The sequence below is a fragment of the Ursus arctos genome, unplaced genomic scaffold (assembly GCF_023065955.2).
Source record: "Ursus arctos isolate Adak ecotype North America unplaced genomic scaffold, UrsArc2.0 scaffold_31, whole genome shotgun sequence".
In the NCBI taxonomy this organism is placed as follows: domain Eukaryota; kingdom Metazoa; phylum Chordata; class Mammalia; order Carnivora; family Ursidae; genus Ursus; species Ursus arctos.
This window is the reverse complement of record NW_026622997.1, coordinates 3424128-3441078: the sequence shown is the minus strand read 5'-3', so window position 1 is coordinate 3441078 and position 16951 is coordinate 3424128. Positions and strand designations below refer to the sequence as shown.

Below are 16951 nucleotides of genomic sequence, written 5' to 3'. Positions count from 1 at the left end.
GACGCTGTATTCCATGAGCCTGGAGTAATTTGCAAACATGGTTTTCCCCAGCTCCCCTTATCATGATACTTAAAGATCATTTAGTTATGAGCTTACAACGTGTTGTAGAGAAAAAGTCTGGAGCCGTCTTTAATTAAATGTAATCTAGCACATAGATGTTTTCCCCTGTTAACTTAATGTTGCTGAAGTGTGAATTCTTGGAAATACTTTTTCTGAAGGACTTTTTTCCCCTCTTCATTTTAACCATTATTGCACTTCTTAAAATTGCCTGATAACAAAGATTAGAAATGTAAACGGAATGATTTCATCATTAAATAATATTGTAAAGAAGACACATGAGTTTTTTTTTTTTTTAATAGTTTGCAGTTGAAAGAGGATATTGGGATAAAGTCCAGTCCTATATTCCATGAATACGGTAGGGAGAGGGAAGGGTTGGGAATACACAGGGGCCACTCCTTAAATAAGTTCGAGTTTGAAGACAAAAAGTTTCTCCTCAATGATAAGATTTTTCGTGCAGCTGAATCGGTAATGTCAATGTTTGGCAGATCTTATTGGTGCAGTGAATTAGGTGTGGTCTTGCTGTCAGATTTGGTGAGTTGTCCCCTCTGGTCACCATGATGGAATTGAGAAGAAATGCTCCCTTACCACGTAGAGCCTACTAGTGGGCATCTTCGAAGGACCTTCGTGTGTGTCCCACCTCTTTATGGGGGTGAAAACCTTTGTGAAATTTATTCTCATTTCTCTTACGTTTTACTTTCTTGGTAAGGCAGGGAATATTGCCACAGTCCTTTTTGTAGGATTTCTTCCCTCTCCCTGATACTTGAACCCATTGTAAGCAATACTGTTTCTGGGTGTGCTGTGACTTTTTCAATGCATGGCCCCATGTTAGTTATCACCTTCAGTGATGATTCATGAATCTGCTCCCTCCCCAGATAAACAGGGAGTCCAGTGGGAAACCACTAAGATATTACAGTGGCAAACTAGAGAAATAGAGAGAGGGTTAAAAGTGGAGCCCAAAGATTTAATAATAAGACTCTGCTAACATAGGGGCATTTACTCTATCAAGGTAGATGACAAAGTAGCCCAGGATTTTTTCACTGGCTGAGGGTGGGTCTTGTTCCAGCTGGCCTCAGCGGAAGGGAAAGTGGAACCATGAGGCCTGTGTGAGTGGGCTCCCAGCCCTGGACAGGTTCTGGGAGGTTCTGGGAGCCCTGCCGCAGGTGCAGGGAGGGGCTTACCCGGCCCCTGCCTTCGGGGCAAGCCGCCTAGCTGGACCTGCCTCTTTGGAGAGGTGTTGGCCAAGTAGGGTCTTATCACCAATCGAGGGTGATTAGAGCTCCCCCAGCTGGTGGCCTGGAGGAAAACCACATGCCCCGCAAAGCCAGAGAGAAGCAGAGATCTTTACAGAAGTGAGAGCAAATTATTTTTCTGGATCAGAACGTCTCATAATCCAGTCTGTTGTGTGTGCCTAGTTATTCTGAAGTATTTACAGGCTAATCTTGTGCTTTTCTGAATTCCTTGGTAGAGAGGGTTTTGCTCAAGCATGATAGAGCTAATCCACTGCAGTGCGAGCCTTTGCTAGGGACCAGGGCATCTCGACATAAGCTGGTTGGTTTTTGCAAGGATCTGGTGGCATCCAGAGAAGCGAAGGAGAATTTAGCTAATTTCCTGGTGGCGGGAGCTTGGAGTCAGTTTGTTATTGGTGGACTCTAGCAGTTGCTACTCTCACAGAGCAATTAGAGAAGGACAGAGGGTTCTCAGATTTATCGTTTTGATGGCCTTGCCCAGGAATAAGGGGAGAGTTTAGACAATGTGACCCTTCGAAACCTGACATGACCTAAGCTAATAGTGCCATCAGACCCTTTCTTGTTAGATTTTGGAAGTAACTAAGGATAGAAAAATCATTGTGTTGGACGAAAGAGAGTATAGCCTGAGACCATCTGATGGTTCAAATTCAAATTAGTGGATCTTTGAACACTTTTCGAAAGTGATTAGCATTTTGATAGGGTGAGTGCTATTCAGGTGGTATTTTAATCTCAGCAGTTAAAATTAATTAGCACTGCTCCAAACTTATAAAAATGGAGCTAATCAGGAAAACCAAGTCATGTGTAACAAAAGGGGGGTCGGCAGCCAAGAGTTCATTTGGTCTTTTTTTTTTTAACTCAAACATAATTTTATTTTAAATATTCTTTGGAACTTTTGCTCTCAGGGAAGGCCATGGAATGACATGAAATTCTGCTCATCTTCTTGGGAAGAGTAGAGAATGGTTATGGGAAGATTTGGGCAACTTCTTTTTTAAAATATTAACGCGCACATGTGTGTATTTCCAGATCCTAATGTGTTTGTTTTTTGTTTTTTATTTCAAGTGCATGTACAGTTTTCTGGCCCAGCCGAATGCCATCGCTCATCTGGATTTATCCAATACAGAATGTTCCCTGGACATGGTAACGGTTTTCTGATACTGCGCTGGGGGTGTCAGAAGCAGCCATTTGGGGGATAGAGGGCTTTCTCGCTAATAAAATATTCTCTTAGGCCTCGAAATACTTGAAACTAAGAGTGCCTTCTCTCTTTTGTAGGTCTGCACGGCTCTTCTCCGGGGATGCCTCCAATATTTAGCTGTGCTCAATCTCTCCAGAGCTGTCTTTTCTCACCGGTATGTGTTTATGCCTGCCACCATTGTCATCTGGGAGTGTCTTCCTCCCAGAGAAGGTTGTAGTGATCTGAAACAGAGTGATAAAGGCTGCGTGTCTGAAGGGAGGTGGCCTTAATCTGTAATTGGTGAATACGAGGCCTTGAAAGCGCAAGTTTTTGTTGTATTTTTTCACTGCTGTATGACGTTCTTAGCGATCACTCCAGCCTGCTATGTGAACTATCTAATAACTGCTTGTCCCATGAGGATGGGCACTCTCTCTCAAAACAGTAAAAACTCTTTTAGAAGGGACTTCTCAACAATAAACTTGGAAGCAAGTATAAACTCCCTCTGGGGAGCAAAGCGTATGGCTGGCCCCAAACTCATGCATTTTTTTAAATGATTTTTTAAAAAAGATTTATTTATTTATTTTAGAGAGAGAGAGAGAGAGGCAGGGGCCCCAGGAGGGAGGGGCAAAGAGAGGGGAGAGAGAGAATCTCAAGCAGACTCTGTGCTGAGCGTGGAGCCTGATGCGGGGCTCGATCCCACAACTGTGAGATCATGACCTGCACCAAAATCAGGAATCAGATGCTTAACTGACTGAGCCACCCAGGGGCCCTCAGATTCACGAATTTTAATTTGTACAACTGGAGGCCCGACCTGAGCACCTCACTTCTACCTTCCTGACTTAGAATTGTTTGCAGTGTAAGGCATTAGATTAGAAACAGCAAGTATTCACAAACGGCAGCAACTTAGAATGGATGGAAAAGAAAGGAAAGTCATCAAAAGTACATGGGTTATTGCCTATGGAATTCTGGGACCATCCAATGTATTAATACAGTACAACCTTTAGCATTCGAAATGATGACCATAGATCATAAAGAATATTTTCATCATCGTGTGCTTTTTAATAATAGGGAGAATTGCTGACTACTAGAACTATCTCCATTTTAATAAGTTACCATTTCGAAAGCTTTATGTATGCAAAGGAATAACCCTCACTTCTTTGGAGAATTTGGTTGTTAAGCCTGCTTTATTCTACAGCTGTGCCTCGCAAATGAATTATTCCGTATTTTAAAGCACGGTTGGTCCATTACTTCAACAGTAAAGTAAATCTTTATAGTAGCAAAACTGGGCCACAAATGCCTCAACGGAATAAGATCAGAGAGTGTGAAGCCTTTATAATGGTGGGAGGAGTTGAGGGTTTTCTAAGACACTATTTCGAGGGCCTTCAGGGCATTAATTGAGACTGCGCAGTCACCTCATGCATTTGAAAGCCTGTCATGAAGCCATGCTTTGAGGGGGCTGTGATTGACTGAGCAGCTGAGTTGGGAAGACGATGTCATAGAATATAAAAATTTTCACATAATCAGCTTTTTTGGGTTCACATACTGTGAATTCTGTGATGAATGGTCTTTTTTTAAAGACTATTTGAGAGAGAGAGAAAGCATGCATGGGAGTGGGGGGAGGGGCAGTGGGAGATAAACAGACTCCCCACTGAGCCCGGGCCAGATGTGGGGCTCCATCCCAGGATCCTGAGATCGTGACCTGAGCTGAAATCAAGAATCGGCCGCTTAACTGACCGAGCCACCCAGGCACCCCCTCTGTGATGACGGGTCTTCAGTAGAGCTGTTAAACTTATGGAGCAGGACCATGCTAACAATCACCTTGTCCAAGTAAAAGGTTGTGATTAAATACCCAGCACATTACCTAGATACAATCCTAGCAAGCCCTTCGTGATTTATCTTGAAATTGATGCATTTACACTGAGCTGTGGACCGTCAGCCAGACTTTTCATACTTTTGTTCCTAAGTGTATCAGTCAGGATAGGTTAGGTTGCTCTGTAGTAACAAATTGTCCTCCCTTCCCACGCCCATCTCCATGGCTTTCAGCAGTGGTAGCTTTGTGACATGTCCCTTGTGGGCTGGCCACATGCCTCTATTCTGGAAGACAGATCTGTAGCCACGCAGCAGAGGAAAAAGAGTCACAGCTCATAATGGCTGGGGCAGCTTTTCTCTGGAAGTCACACATATCGCTTGTGTTTGATGTGATGTCCCCTTGGCCAAAGGGACCTGCGTGGCCAAGCCTGCCAGCAGTGGGGGGATGAAGCATCGTCCTCCCACAGAACTGGGCAGTGAATATTTGGAAACATTGGTACGGTAGACACCCAGACAAAGTAGCAGTAGGAGAAGTATCCTCAGAGAGTATTTTAACAACATTTGCTCATCAAAAACGAACAGGAATATACAGGCTTATATTGTTCCACTGTTGGGAACCAGAGTTCACGGGAAACATCTAATATATATTCTACCAGAATTCTCTTTCCTCTTAAATTTATTTTTCAACCTCTTAGAGATTCTGGTTGCTTAGCTAGTTCTTCTCAGGTAGCCTGAAATTATCTTGTTTTAAAATCTTTTTCTAATACAGACAGGTTTTCCTGGACCTCTGTGCAGGAAATCTTGTTGAATGTTACATGGTTGAGCTAGACCGCTAGCCTGGCTCCTGCCCTGAGACTCTCTGAATCCGCCCACAGAGTATGAATAACTACCACTAAGTGTTTACTCTCCATCAGTGCTTTCTGCATGTGGACTCACTCAGTCCTGCCATCACTTCTAGCAGAGAGAACAAAACAAGCAAAGGGTTCACATTCCAGCTTTGACTCTGGGCTCTTGTTTTCCGCAAACCCTCCTAGTGTGGTGTTGACTCTGCCACCTTTTTGAGATGTATGATTTCTGCTGTAACAACAAGGCCACGTATTTGCAGTTTATAGCCATCTCCTTTGGAGTTTTGTCTTTATTTGAATATTTGGCCTGAAATGATGAGATTTGCGCCTGTGGATGTAAGAGCTGAGCGGGATATTTGCTGCACAGGCTTCATGCCAGTCAGGCTGTCTGTGTTGTTCCTGAGTTCGACATTAGGTCACATCTTGTTGCATCTGAGACAGGCCTCGTCTAAGAGTTTTGCCAAGTGCATGTAGCGGTCCTTAGTATTCAGTGCCACCCAGAGGGAGAGCTCATTAAATTGTGAGACATAGACATCCTCTTTGACCTCCAATTTCTTAAAAATTCAAACAAGGAGATCTATGGGCAAAACACATTTTGAGATCATTAGCCACAAAGAATGGCAGTAGTTTTAAGGACTTAAGTGAAATGTCTTAACTTCTCTTGCATCCTTCCTTTGATGGTATTGGATTTATTTAGCTTCCAGACATTTTGTTTCTTTTTACCTTTAAATTTCTACGGAAAATATAATGGATTCATGGGTTTTTTTTCCCAGTGTCTGAATAACCAACGGGTAATTTTGACAATCCGGAAGTGGGGTACTGACCCCAAGCATAACTGCTGGTATGATGCTCGTGTTTTGTTTTTCAGGAAAGGAAAAGAAGTACCCCCGTCCTTCAAACAGTTTTTCAGTAGCTCCCTGTCTCTGATGCAGCTCAACCTTTCAGGCACAAAACTGTCTCCTGAGCCATTAAAGTGAGTCATTAATCCTTATTTTCTCTAGAGCTTTTAACGTTCAGTTTGTTATTATGAATGTGCTTGAGGGAGGGGAAGAAGACACGTAATCCTAAGGCAGGCAAAGCAGATGAAAATGCCTTTCTCACTTTGGGACACAAAAGAAAATCACGTTCTTTTTTGAGTACGTTGTGCACTGTTGATATTATTGCATCTTCTGTGAAAAAAAAAATCTTCCCTCGGGTTGTGACCTTGGCAGTGGTGACTGATCTTCTGTAAAAGTTGTGCTCCCAGGTACCACTGCCTTTAGGTTCTGTTCAGCCCACTTTAGGTATTTTCGTGTGTGTGTTCTAGTCAATATTTATTCTCTGTGTTTCTCCTAACCATAATAAACTCTATACACAGTGTGGATGCAACAGAATCAGTTTTTAGGCACTTTAGTTCCTGAATTACCTAGGTCATTAGAGGCCTTCTGTTTGGTGTGTTTACTTGGCACTTAACTTAGGGAATGGGTTGATATCCCTAGCAGTGAAGTTAAACTCTTTAACTAAAATAAGGTGTGAGGACAGTTTGTCATCCTTGAAATTTCTGTTCACATTGCCAGAAACAATCAGAAGGGCTATAGGGTCAAATTCTCTTTGAGTCTATAGAACATATTTTCAAGTACTTACGAATGTGTACCCGTCATATACGTTCAAATGTATGCACAGATTTCTCCTTTCCCCAGCTAGCATGTACATCAGCATTAAATTTTTCCCTTGTAATTTGTATGACATGTTAAAATCAGTGTCTGCTATTCATTTTACTAGAAAATTAGTCTTTATCTAATTTGCATCTTGCCTTTTTTCCTTTTTGAGAGGCGTGAAATTGTAGCATCTCATGCCACCGTAAGACCAAAACAATGGATGTCTTTAAGGATGGTAGATGTAGTCAAGTGTTAAGAAAAAAATCCGATGGTACATGGCAGGCCTTTTCTTTTTTAAACATTGAGTTAATATATTAGAGGTCTGTAAATGTAACAGCTCCAAATAGTAAGAGACTCACGATGAGGCTATTTGTGTGGATATTAATCAAACTAATGGAATCAGTATTCTAAAGGGGGAGCCATTATGATTTAGTCATATTTACTTCACTCACTCATTCATTCAACTGATATTGATGGAGCATTTACAATGTGCCGGATACGAGGAGGGCACTGGGTAGAAAGCAGATCCAGACTCATCCTTGCTGTCAGCGTACTGATGGGAAATCTGCTTATTCAGAAGTTACTGACAGGTGCACAGTATTCCAGTTCTTTCAGTGTTCTTGATCCTGTGAAATACAGAGTAGCTCTTCATTGATGAGCATTATTGATTTTATAGAATATTCCATGCCACCACAACACTGATTTTACTGTACTCTTTATTATAGAGACTTGCTGATAAAAATTATACCTCAAAGTTATTTTGTAATTATTAAATCCTGTGACCTGTTATTTATGTGAATATTTAGTACTGTCCTGCCAGTAATCTCTTCAGCTCTGTGTATCACTTAATAAAAATCTTAACGCGAGGGAAAGGCTCCATGGCTGAAGATTCTGTAAGCAAAATTCCACACGTACACTTAATGCGATGCTAGAACTTGAAAAGATACAGCAAAACTGAGGTGTTGGGGTTTACCTGTGAGGGGGCGGGAATGGAAGAGAGCTTGCAAAGCAGGACCCCGCTTTAGACGCTGCCCGGCTGCCCGTATGTGGGCCGTCCCCTTCAATGTTGACAGCAGTTGTGAGCGGGTGTTGTGATTCCTAGTTTGGAGTTGAAGAAACGGAGGCCCAAGTTCAGGAATTTGCCCAGGGGTTTCCCAGGCAGCAGACTTGAGATGGAGCATAGCATGTAGGGGACGGGGGCTGGGACTTCTGTCCCTGTGTCCATCAGTCCTTTGTATGTAGTCTGCCTCTGGAAGGATGTGGCCTGGATGAGGCACGTTTTTTCAGCCAAGGTTGTGCCCCGGAGAAGGACTGACCGCTGAGGGGGTTCTGGGAGGTGCATCGTGGTGCCAACAGCAGCCACGGGCTCCCGACGTGCCTGCCCCACCACCTTCCCCTGCAGAAGAGGGGCAGGCAGAGACCCTAGCCTATTGAAGGGTTGGGGGTCAGTAGCCTTAAGAGAATATGTGAAAGCAGTGCAACTTCTTTTGAGAGAAACCCTCTAAGTTTGGACGGCACCGTGTTCTGCAGGAGTCTCCCGCAATTTGGGGCTTCTTCAAAAGCAACACAAAGAATATGAGCGCTTACTTCATAGCTGTGGTTTTTCCTTGCAGACCTGTCAATCCACAGTAAAGTATCTCAGGGCTTTTAGTAAAGAGCGCGGTGACATTGTTCCTTGGTGCTTCCTAAAATCTTCAGAACAGTGTGGTCCTCGTGCGCCCCGAGGATGCTCCCTGCTCCGGCATCACTTGGAGCGAGGCCTGAGGTCCTGTTTGCTGCTCATGCTGGCGCTTTTGCTTTCATTCTCCCCCCCCCCCCCCCGCCCGCCCCTACTTCCCTGTGCCCTTCCTTGCTCCCTGTCACATGGCCCCCCTTCTCCACATCTCCTGGGATGAGTATTTTTTTTTTTTTTAAAGATTTTATTTATTTATTTGACAGAGATAGAGACAGCCAGCGAGAGAGGGAACACAAGCAGGGGGAGTGGGAGAGGAAGAAGCAGGCTCATAGTGGAGGAGCCTGACGTGGGGCTCGATCCCATAACGCCGGTATCACGCCCTGAGCTGAAGGAAGACGCTTAACCGCTGTGCCACCCAGGCGCCCCTGGGATGAGTATTTTTGAGAAACCTATTGCATGAGCTACTCAAAAATCCTAACTAGCATCATACATCCAAAGCGGGCGAAATGAAATACAAATTCTTCTGTTGCCCAGTGTTGCAGTGATGACGGAGGATTGAAGAGGACAGTCGTTAGGCAGCTTTTGCATCACTGGGTGAAGAGTGACAGCGCGTGCTGCTGCAGCAGTTCCCCAGTGCGTGCCAGGCCTCGTCGCCGTGCCCTTTGATTTTGTTGCACAGTTGCTGTGGGTTCTTTGCATTTACCAGTCTCGGGAGCTGTTACGTCTTCATCACCGGTCTTCTGAACCGTCCTTAAATATCTGAAGGCACACCGTTGTTTCCTTGGCCTTAATCTACATGTCAGACGAGCAGGAAGAATTTCCCTTCCACGTTAGCATTGTAAGAAGAGAGTGTTGAAAAACATGGCTAGGTTCTAGAAACTCAGCACATATTAGGACTCGAAGGGGCCTCTTTGGGAATGTGCCGACTGTCCCATTTTGCTGATGAGCACCTGAGACAGGACAGAAAAGTGGCGTGTGATGTCCTGGGAGCCACACCACTGTCAGTACAGAGCCAGGACCTAGGGACTGGCCTTTGGGTTCTCGGTCCCAGGTGCTTTCAGCGGCTCAATACTGCCCCCAAGAAGGAAAGGGGGGGAAAGCACTTACTGGGGAAAGAGAAGCAACTTAATAAGTAATTAAACAGGAGCAGGTGCACAGATGAGATTTGCCCAGGCTTTCTCATTGGCCGGTGTTGAGGATAAGGGACTCGTGAACTGGACTGAAGGAATGAGAAGAAAGGTGCTACCCACCTCCAGCCGTCTTTCCTGGAAGCAGCCCAGCTCGTGGGTTCCACCTACACGGTGGGAGCTCTCTTGCTCAGTGGGTGGATGAGGCCAGAGAGTCACCGGAAGGGGGGATTCCAGAGACTGGCATGAAAGAGGTGCCTTCCCACTTTGCTCTTACCCCGGGGTATTTGTGGGGTATATGGGGTGGAGTATATGGGAACATCAAGAATCAGGTAGTCACCCCCAAGGAGCTGATACCTTGGGTCCACCCCTCAGTACTCCCTCCTGTCTGCTTGTCTTACAGTGGTGCGTGCACGCGCGCTCACGAGTGCACACACACGCACACACACGTGTTGCCCTTGCTTGAGAGCAGAGCCCTCTGGTGCTCACCTGTGTGTTCCTTCCACGGCCGCATTGAGCTCTTCGATCCCGTCAGTGTGATTGATGGATGTGTGTGCCTATGTGGAATTTTTGCATGAGGCCTGCTGAAGGGTGTTAGATGTTACAGGCCTGACTTGTGCAGGTGGGACCGATTCATTCTCTTAGAGACACGAGCAACATGATCAGTCCAGTCTCCTCGGCATGCACAGCAGAACGTTCCTTTGCACGGTGGTGACGTGGTTTGCTCCGAGACCAGCTAGTTGTAGCCGGACAGACAGGCAGGATCCTGGACTCGGACTCTGGACTTGGGCCTTATCTCCAGTGCTCTTGTCTTCCTACCTCCTGCTGTAGATGCTGGGAAAAGCCCCTCTTTGTAGACGGTAATTTCCGACCTTGGATGCTGCGGGGCCTGACTTCCTCATAACCCGTTCCTTAGGGAAAACCAGTGTTACTTTGCTGTTCTAATAACAATTGCCTAGTAATTTCCTAAACAATATTAGAGGTGTTCTCAAGCAGAGGCTGGTGGGAATTGATCTGTGATGAACACAGGTTAATTTCAGCGTGCAGTTACGTGCACTGTTGGTGCATTTGCGTAGGAATAGCAGTCCCGGCGTTCGGAAGGGGTCTGCCCCGAGTCAAACTGAAGAATGTGACAGCCTCGTTTCCTCACCGCGTCTGGGATTCTAAAACCTGACATGGTGCTTGCTGCTTCACCTTCTCTGGGCTTTATTCCGCCTGCGAACATATCTTGGTGCAGCCTGTGGAGTTTGTGTCTAATGTGTGTGTTTTCTCCCCTCAGAGCGCTGTTGCTGGGCCTGGCTTGCAATCATAACTTGAAGGGGGTTTCTCTCGACCTCAGCAATTGCGAGGTAAGAACACGTTCAGGCTTCGGGATGGAAGAGATTATAATAGCCTCAAAATTGCTTTGCCTCTTTCCCGGAAAAAGTGTGATGCTGTGAATCCAGAGGGTATAAATGAAGCAGAAAAACACACATTTTACAGAAGTTTCTGATGTTCTGTATTTTGCAAGTTTTATCTACAAACAGCCACAGAACGCCATTCAGAAAGCATTCAAGTGTGTTTTAATGACTTGGGTTTTTTTTGTTTTTTTCTCTTCATTCTTAGCGCCAGTTGCTTAAATATTTTATGATGAGGCCTTGAGATACAAAAGCCATAAACTAGCTTTGCCGTTATGAAAAATGTAACATTTTGCATCCCTTGCAGGGGACAGACATGTGTAACCTGACTTGGATTCAGAGAGTGTGCAAGAGAATGGCTGTCTTGTCATCTGTCTTATGTTTGAGTGTCTTGATTTAAAACAGGAAAATTAAGATGCTTCTCAAAATTACAGCAATTCCAGACCCTTCCTGTCAAAGATAATCTGAGGCCAAGAGCCTCTCCGTTTTAGAGGGCTCCTGAACTTTGACAGTCTTGAGACTTTCAGTTTGTGTGGAGACCAGTAAGAAAATCCCCAGGTACAAGCCACCCGGCCCCTTTAGAGCCTGACTTTACCCAGCACGTCATATGTGGTTTCTTCTCATCAGGGCTGGAGGGGATGTCCCTTCATTCCTGCTCCTGGGCCTCTATGCCCACTGTTCTCTCTTCCTGGCACACACTTGCCATGTCCTTCTTCCCCAGGGCTCCCCTCTCCAAGGCTCTAGGTCAAGTCCAGTCTCCTCCGTGCCTGTGTCAGACTCCTGGGGTTCGAGCCGAGTTCGGCCTTTACTAGCTGTGCGGTCCTGCGTGAATTAGGCGAAATCTCGATGTCTGCGTCTGTGAAATGGAGACAGCATTAGCGCTTCTCCTGGCGGCTCGTTATGGGGTTTAGAGGAGCTCTTCTTCACAAAGTGCTTCCTGGGGCATCTGGGATATATAAGGGTTATTTGCTTTTGTTTATCTCTCTGTAGAATTTCTCCCCTGACTGCTTCAGCCCTTGGCGATCTTGTTCTTTTCTGATTGTCCGGTTCTTTATCACAGTGACGGGCATTTGGACAGTGACCTATATGGTGTCTTGTGTAACTGTTCGATTAGTGCCTGTCTCTCCCTGCTAGGCTGTACCTTTCCAGAGGATACTGTTTGTGTCTTATTCGTTTTTCGTTTCCCTTAGCTCCTAACAAAATGCCAGGTACCAAGCCTAACACTAAATATTGAAGATTAATCCATTACCTCCCTGAAAATCCTAGAAACTGACAAGTATGAAGTCATACCATATAAATTGTTAGTGCAGGATTTTTTGTTGTTGTTGTTGTTGTTTTAATTTTGAGCTGGGGTTAACACCAGCTGTGTGCTATTTACTAGTCATTTTGTTTGGAAAAAAAATGAAAAGCCAAAAAGAACAAAAAACAAAACACATAAAACCCCTAAAAATCTGCACTGTCAAATTTTCATGTGTAAATCAGTCTTCTTCTTCTTTTTTTTCTTTTTTTAAGATTTATTTACTTATTTTGGAGAGAGCATGAATGGGAGGGGCAGAGAGAGAGGGAGAGAGAATCTCAAGCAGATTCCTCGCTGAGCACAGAGCCCAATGATCATGACCTGAGCCGAAATCAGGAGTTTGACACTTAGCCACCCAGGAGTCCCCAGTATTCTTTTATTTATAAAAACAGACCATATAATAGAAACCAAGTCTGGAAGTATGAATTGATTGCTTACCAATACTTTCTTAAGGGATGTGGTGGTAATCAAAACTTTTGTATGGGGGGAAGAGTAAGAAGAATGGGAATAGGAAGGGTTATTCTATCAAAAAAAGCAAATTGGTATACACTTGACTGCTGTAGCTGACGCTACTGATTGGCCCAAATGTTTACTATCCTGAGTAAATAGAGTGATTGCTCTCAGTACAACATCTTCCATTAATTCTGTGATCAAGATGGGAAGGGACCTAAGTGATCATCGTGTTCCCATGCTTACAGATGAAGAGAGTGGGGTCTCACGAACCTGAAATCATCCGGCTCACTAATGGCAGAGTCATGATGAAAGTATGCTTTCCTGATTGTTGTTAATTATACGGGTAATTATTAGAACATCAAGTATGATTAGACATTTTCTTCTCAAAGAAGTTGTCAGGTACCATATGCCCAAAGAACACTGTGTTATATCGCTATGTAGCTTGTTCTTTAAACTGCTTTGTGATCTGACTGGGAATAACTTGCAATAGCAGTTCTATTTGGCGAACTGATAAAATCGACATTTTTGTAGGTCAGAAACGGCAGACTGTTGGCAATTTCATATGGTTCCACCAAATGGCTAGTAGACTTTTTTTCCTTTACCATTTTTTTCTTAGTAAGGCAGGAATCCAGATCAAATGATTGTTCTCTGATGGTAGGGTTGGCCATTATGATGACAATAATTACAACTTCATTTTGCCCATTCATTTATGGATTCTATGATACAGTGGTGCTGCTGAGAGATGGGAACCCTTCCGACTACCTTGGTACCATGTTCCACCACCATCTTAATGCTTGAATCACAGTCCCAGTGGCCATGTTTATAAAGTCACCTTATATTGCTGCTCATGGAAATTGGTGAAACACCAAAATTTTTTTAAAGATGTATGTATGTATGTATTTATTTATTAGAGCACAAGCAGAGGGAGTGGCAGGCAGAGAGAGAAACAGACTTCCTGTGGAGCAGGGAGCCGATGTGGGACTGGATCCCAGAACCCTGGGATCCCGACGCGAGCCAAAGGCAGACACTTAACCAATTGAGCCACCTAGGTGCCCCAACACCAAATTATTTTTCTAAATTAAGGTGTCTTGTCACATTTTTCTTCTTACAGGTGGGTGTCCAAATCTAACTAGGTTTCATTTTGCTCTTCTCCACAATAGAGTAAATCTCTCCCGTAAAGGCGTTAGGAATTACGATATTATCCGCATAAAATGCTTGGCTGTTTGAGTATTAACTGCTAACCCTTTTAATTACTTGATACTTCAGAGTTTAGGTAGTGCTGTCAGAAAAGTCTTTGGCTGACTTGCAAGTTTAAAATTATGCATGTGTCTGTTTTTCTTCTGTTCTCTCTCTCTTTAGCTATAGTAGACACAATCCCATTTACTGCAAGCATGCCAGTCACAGTCATGCAAGAATTCAGCACTTCACGTTCCCTTATGGTCAGATAAATCTCCCCACCTGTGGTGGTAGGGAGTGAAACTTTTCACTGACACCATGTCATCTTGGAAGTCATTTCCACAGGGATGACTGACTCGAGGTGAGGGGCTGACTGAAAAGAGTCACCTGTCCGAAGTATAGTACTGGACAGTGTCTGATATGGGCACTGAACAAGTTCATTGCCCCCTAATGATGCCTCTAATACAACAGTTTACCCCATGCATGGAAGCAAAGAACAAATGGGAAAAACGATCAAGTCTTTGTATATTTATAAGTAAATTTGTTCCTTTTATTATAAAATAGCTACTTGCCACTGGTTAATTTTAAAATCAGGTTTGTATGGGTGTTACAGAAAATACGTGGCCGTCATCTAAGATGGTGGTTGAGTTTATTGGGAGGAGAGAGGAAAGTAACTTTCAAGTTGGAATGGTTTACAGAGATGGAAAGGGGATATGGTCAATGATACTGTAATAACATTGGACGGTATCATATGGTGACCACACTTATCATTGTGAACATTTAATGTAGAGAATGGTTGAGTCACTATATTATACACCTGAAATGAATATAACACTGTGTGTCAACTACTTGAGTAGTTTTTTTTTTTAAGGGTACATAGGAAGCTTTGAATAGCTTTGTTTAAGCAAATGATTTTTGATTTTAGCATTGCCGCTTCCTTCACTGTTCACGCTCACCTTTCCCGGTGAGTTGTTCCTGTGGTTCTCAGACTATTTCTGTATTTCCCTGAAAGAGGCATTTCACGTCCATCAGTTTGAATGCGAGCAGTGATTTATACTTACTGCTATTAAAAATAAAAGTACCATGCCAGTGTTTACAAGTTATGGTGTTGCTTTCCTCCAATACAAACATCATTGTTGTTTGGAAACCTAAATCCAAGATTTGAGGCTGCAGTCTTTTGATCTTTGAGGGCTAAGTTAAAAGTATTGAAATTAAGCTTTCATTTACAGATAACATCTCTACTTAGAGGGAAAAAAAAAAATCTGAGTTCCTTAAGGTGTCCCCCGTGAGTTATGTTACCAGTTCATTTTCTTTCCCTTGGTCTTTTCAGTACCAACAAGGAGTCAACTCTCTAGGAAAAGGATTACAAGTAGTCACGGGAGACAAAGGGGGTCATCGCAAAGGGTGGGTGCTTTGGAATCAGAAAGGCGCCCTTCGAAACCTGGCTCAGCCACTCGGCATGCCTTCCTTCAGCCTTTCGTCCCCACCTGTGGAATGGAGACTGTTTGCAGGACGGTATTTGGCACCGTGCCGAGCCTGGCACATGTGAGCCATAATTTGGGGAGGAGGAGGATTACTACGGTGAAGCCTTATTTTGAATGTCAGCATTCACAGCATGGGTCAGTATGGCCTTTCTGAAAATTTTTATTTAGAAGCCATATAAATATTCTGCCTTTTCTGAAGCATTTTTGGGAATCCTTCAAAGTTATTTTAAATCTTTCAAGAAGAATTAGTCTCATTACTTAGAGTCCTCCCTGATTTCGGACACAAAACCGTATCACCCTCTATAGCCTGGCTTGTCTCCGAATGGCCTGTGGCTGATCCTATTTCATTCTCAAAGGGGAAGGATCCGGCATCCGTGCGGATGTTCAAAGAAATGTGTTCTATCGCCCCCAATGTTAGTTCGAAAGGAAACGTCTCAAAGCTGTTTTACGTGGTAGTAGTGAAATTGGCATTCGTACGTATTCTCCCCACATACCCGTCCACCTGAAGGGAGGCAGTGGGCTGTCATTCTGGCCTGTGTTGAGAAGTCTTTTCCACGGTCCTACTTCAGGAGCGTAGTAAGTGCTGCCACTTCTGGCTTACTCTCCTTCCCAGTGAGAGAGAAAATTCTCCAAGGCTTCAGAGGAGACACAAAGGCTAATTACAGCTGAGATTGAGGTGTAGATCTGGGTGTAGACTTAGCTCTTTGAAGGAGAAACTTCCCTGCACGTCGTTCCACAGTTCGTGGCAATGAGGCTTTGACGAAGCGTAGGAAGAAGAGCCCCCGATCCTGCAATCTGTCATGAGTAGGGAAGCGAATAGGAACTTTTGAGGCAGTTCCGCTCACCTGGCTTTGAGGCGCGAAGGCAGATGTGCTGTGTGTGTGGGGGTGTCTAACTGTACCCCCGCCCCCACAGATCAGTTTCCTATTGGGCCCACGTGGGATGCAGAGTGGAAACTGCTGTCACAGCAGGAAGCATATTGGAAGCAATATAAAACACACAACTGTTTGCACCTAGGAAATGACTGTTTATATCTATCTTCTTTTTTTTTTTTTTTTAAAGATTTTATTTATTTATTCGACAGAGATAGAGACAGCCAGCGAGAGAGGGAACACAAGCAGGGGGAGTGGGAGAGGAAGAAGCAGGCTCATAGCGGAGGAGCCTGATGTGGGGCTCGATCCCACAACACCGGGATCACGCTCTGAGCCGAAGGCAGACGCTTAACCGCTGTGCCACCCAGGCACCCCGGGGGGGGGGTTATTTTATATTTAAACCTGTAATATTTGCCATATCTTTTTAAGTGGCAAGTGATCTTGAAGAAGGAAAATGAATTATTTTTAAAAAATACTTTATTTTAGAGAGAGGGAGAGAGCGCGCGCGGGGTGAGAGGGAGAGAAGCAGACTCCCTCCTGAGTTAGGAGCCCGACACAGGGCTCGATCCCTGGACCCTGAGATCATGACCTGAGCGGAGAGCAGAGTCGTACGCTCCACCCACTGAGCCACCCAGGTGCCCCACAGGAAAATGAATGATTGCAAGTTCTGTCTAGATTTTAGTTTTCCTTGCTTCTCCTGT

General features: G+C 44.3%; 1 protein-coding gene across 7 annotated transcripts in view; it reads left to right on the top strand.

Annotated features, from left to right (window-relative positions):
* CARMIL1 (capping protein regulator and myosin 1 linker 1) overlaps positions 1–16951 on the top strand; it is a 304353-nt gene that overhangs the window by 174275 nt on the left and 113127 nt on the right. For all 7 annotated transcript variants that reach the window (XM_057305073.1, XM_057305072.1, XM_057305071.1 and 4 more), the window contains 4 exons: positions 2367–2444; positions 2577–2653; positions 6001–6105; positions 10851–10920. In XM_057305073.1, the coding sequence (XP_057161056.1) occupies positions 2367–2444; positions 2577–2653; positions 6001–6105; positions 10851–10920 (330 nt within the window). The remainder of the gene's footprint in view (positions 1–2366; positions 2445–2576; positions 2654–6000; positions 6106–10850; positions 10921–16951) is intronic.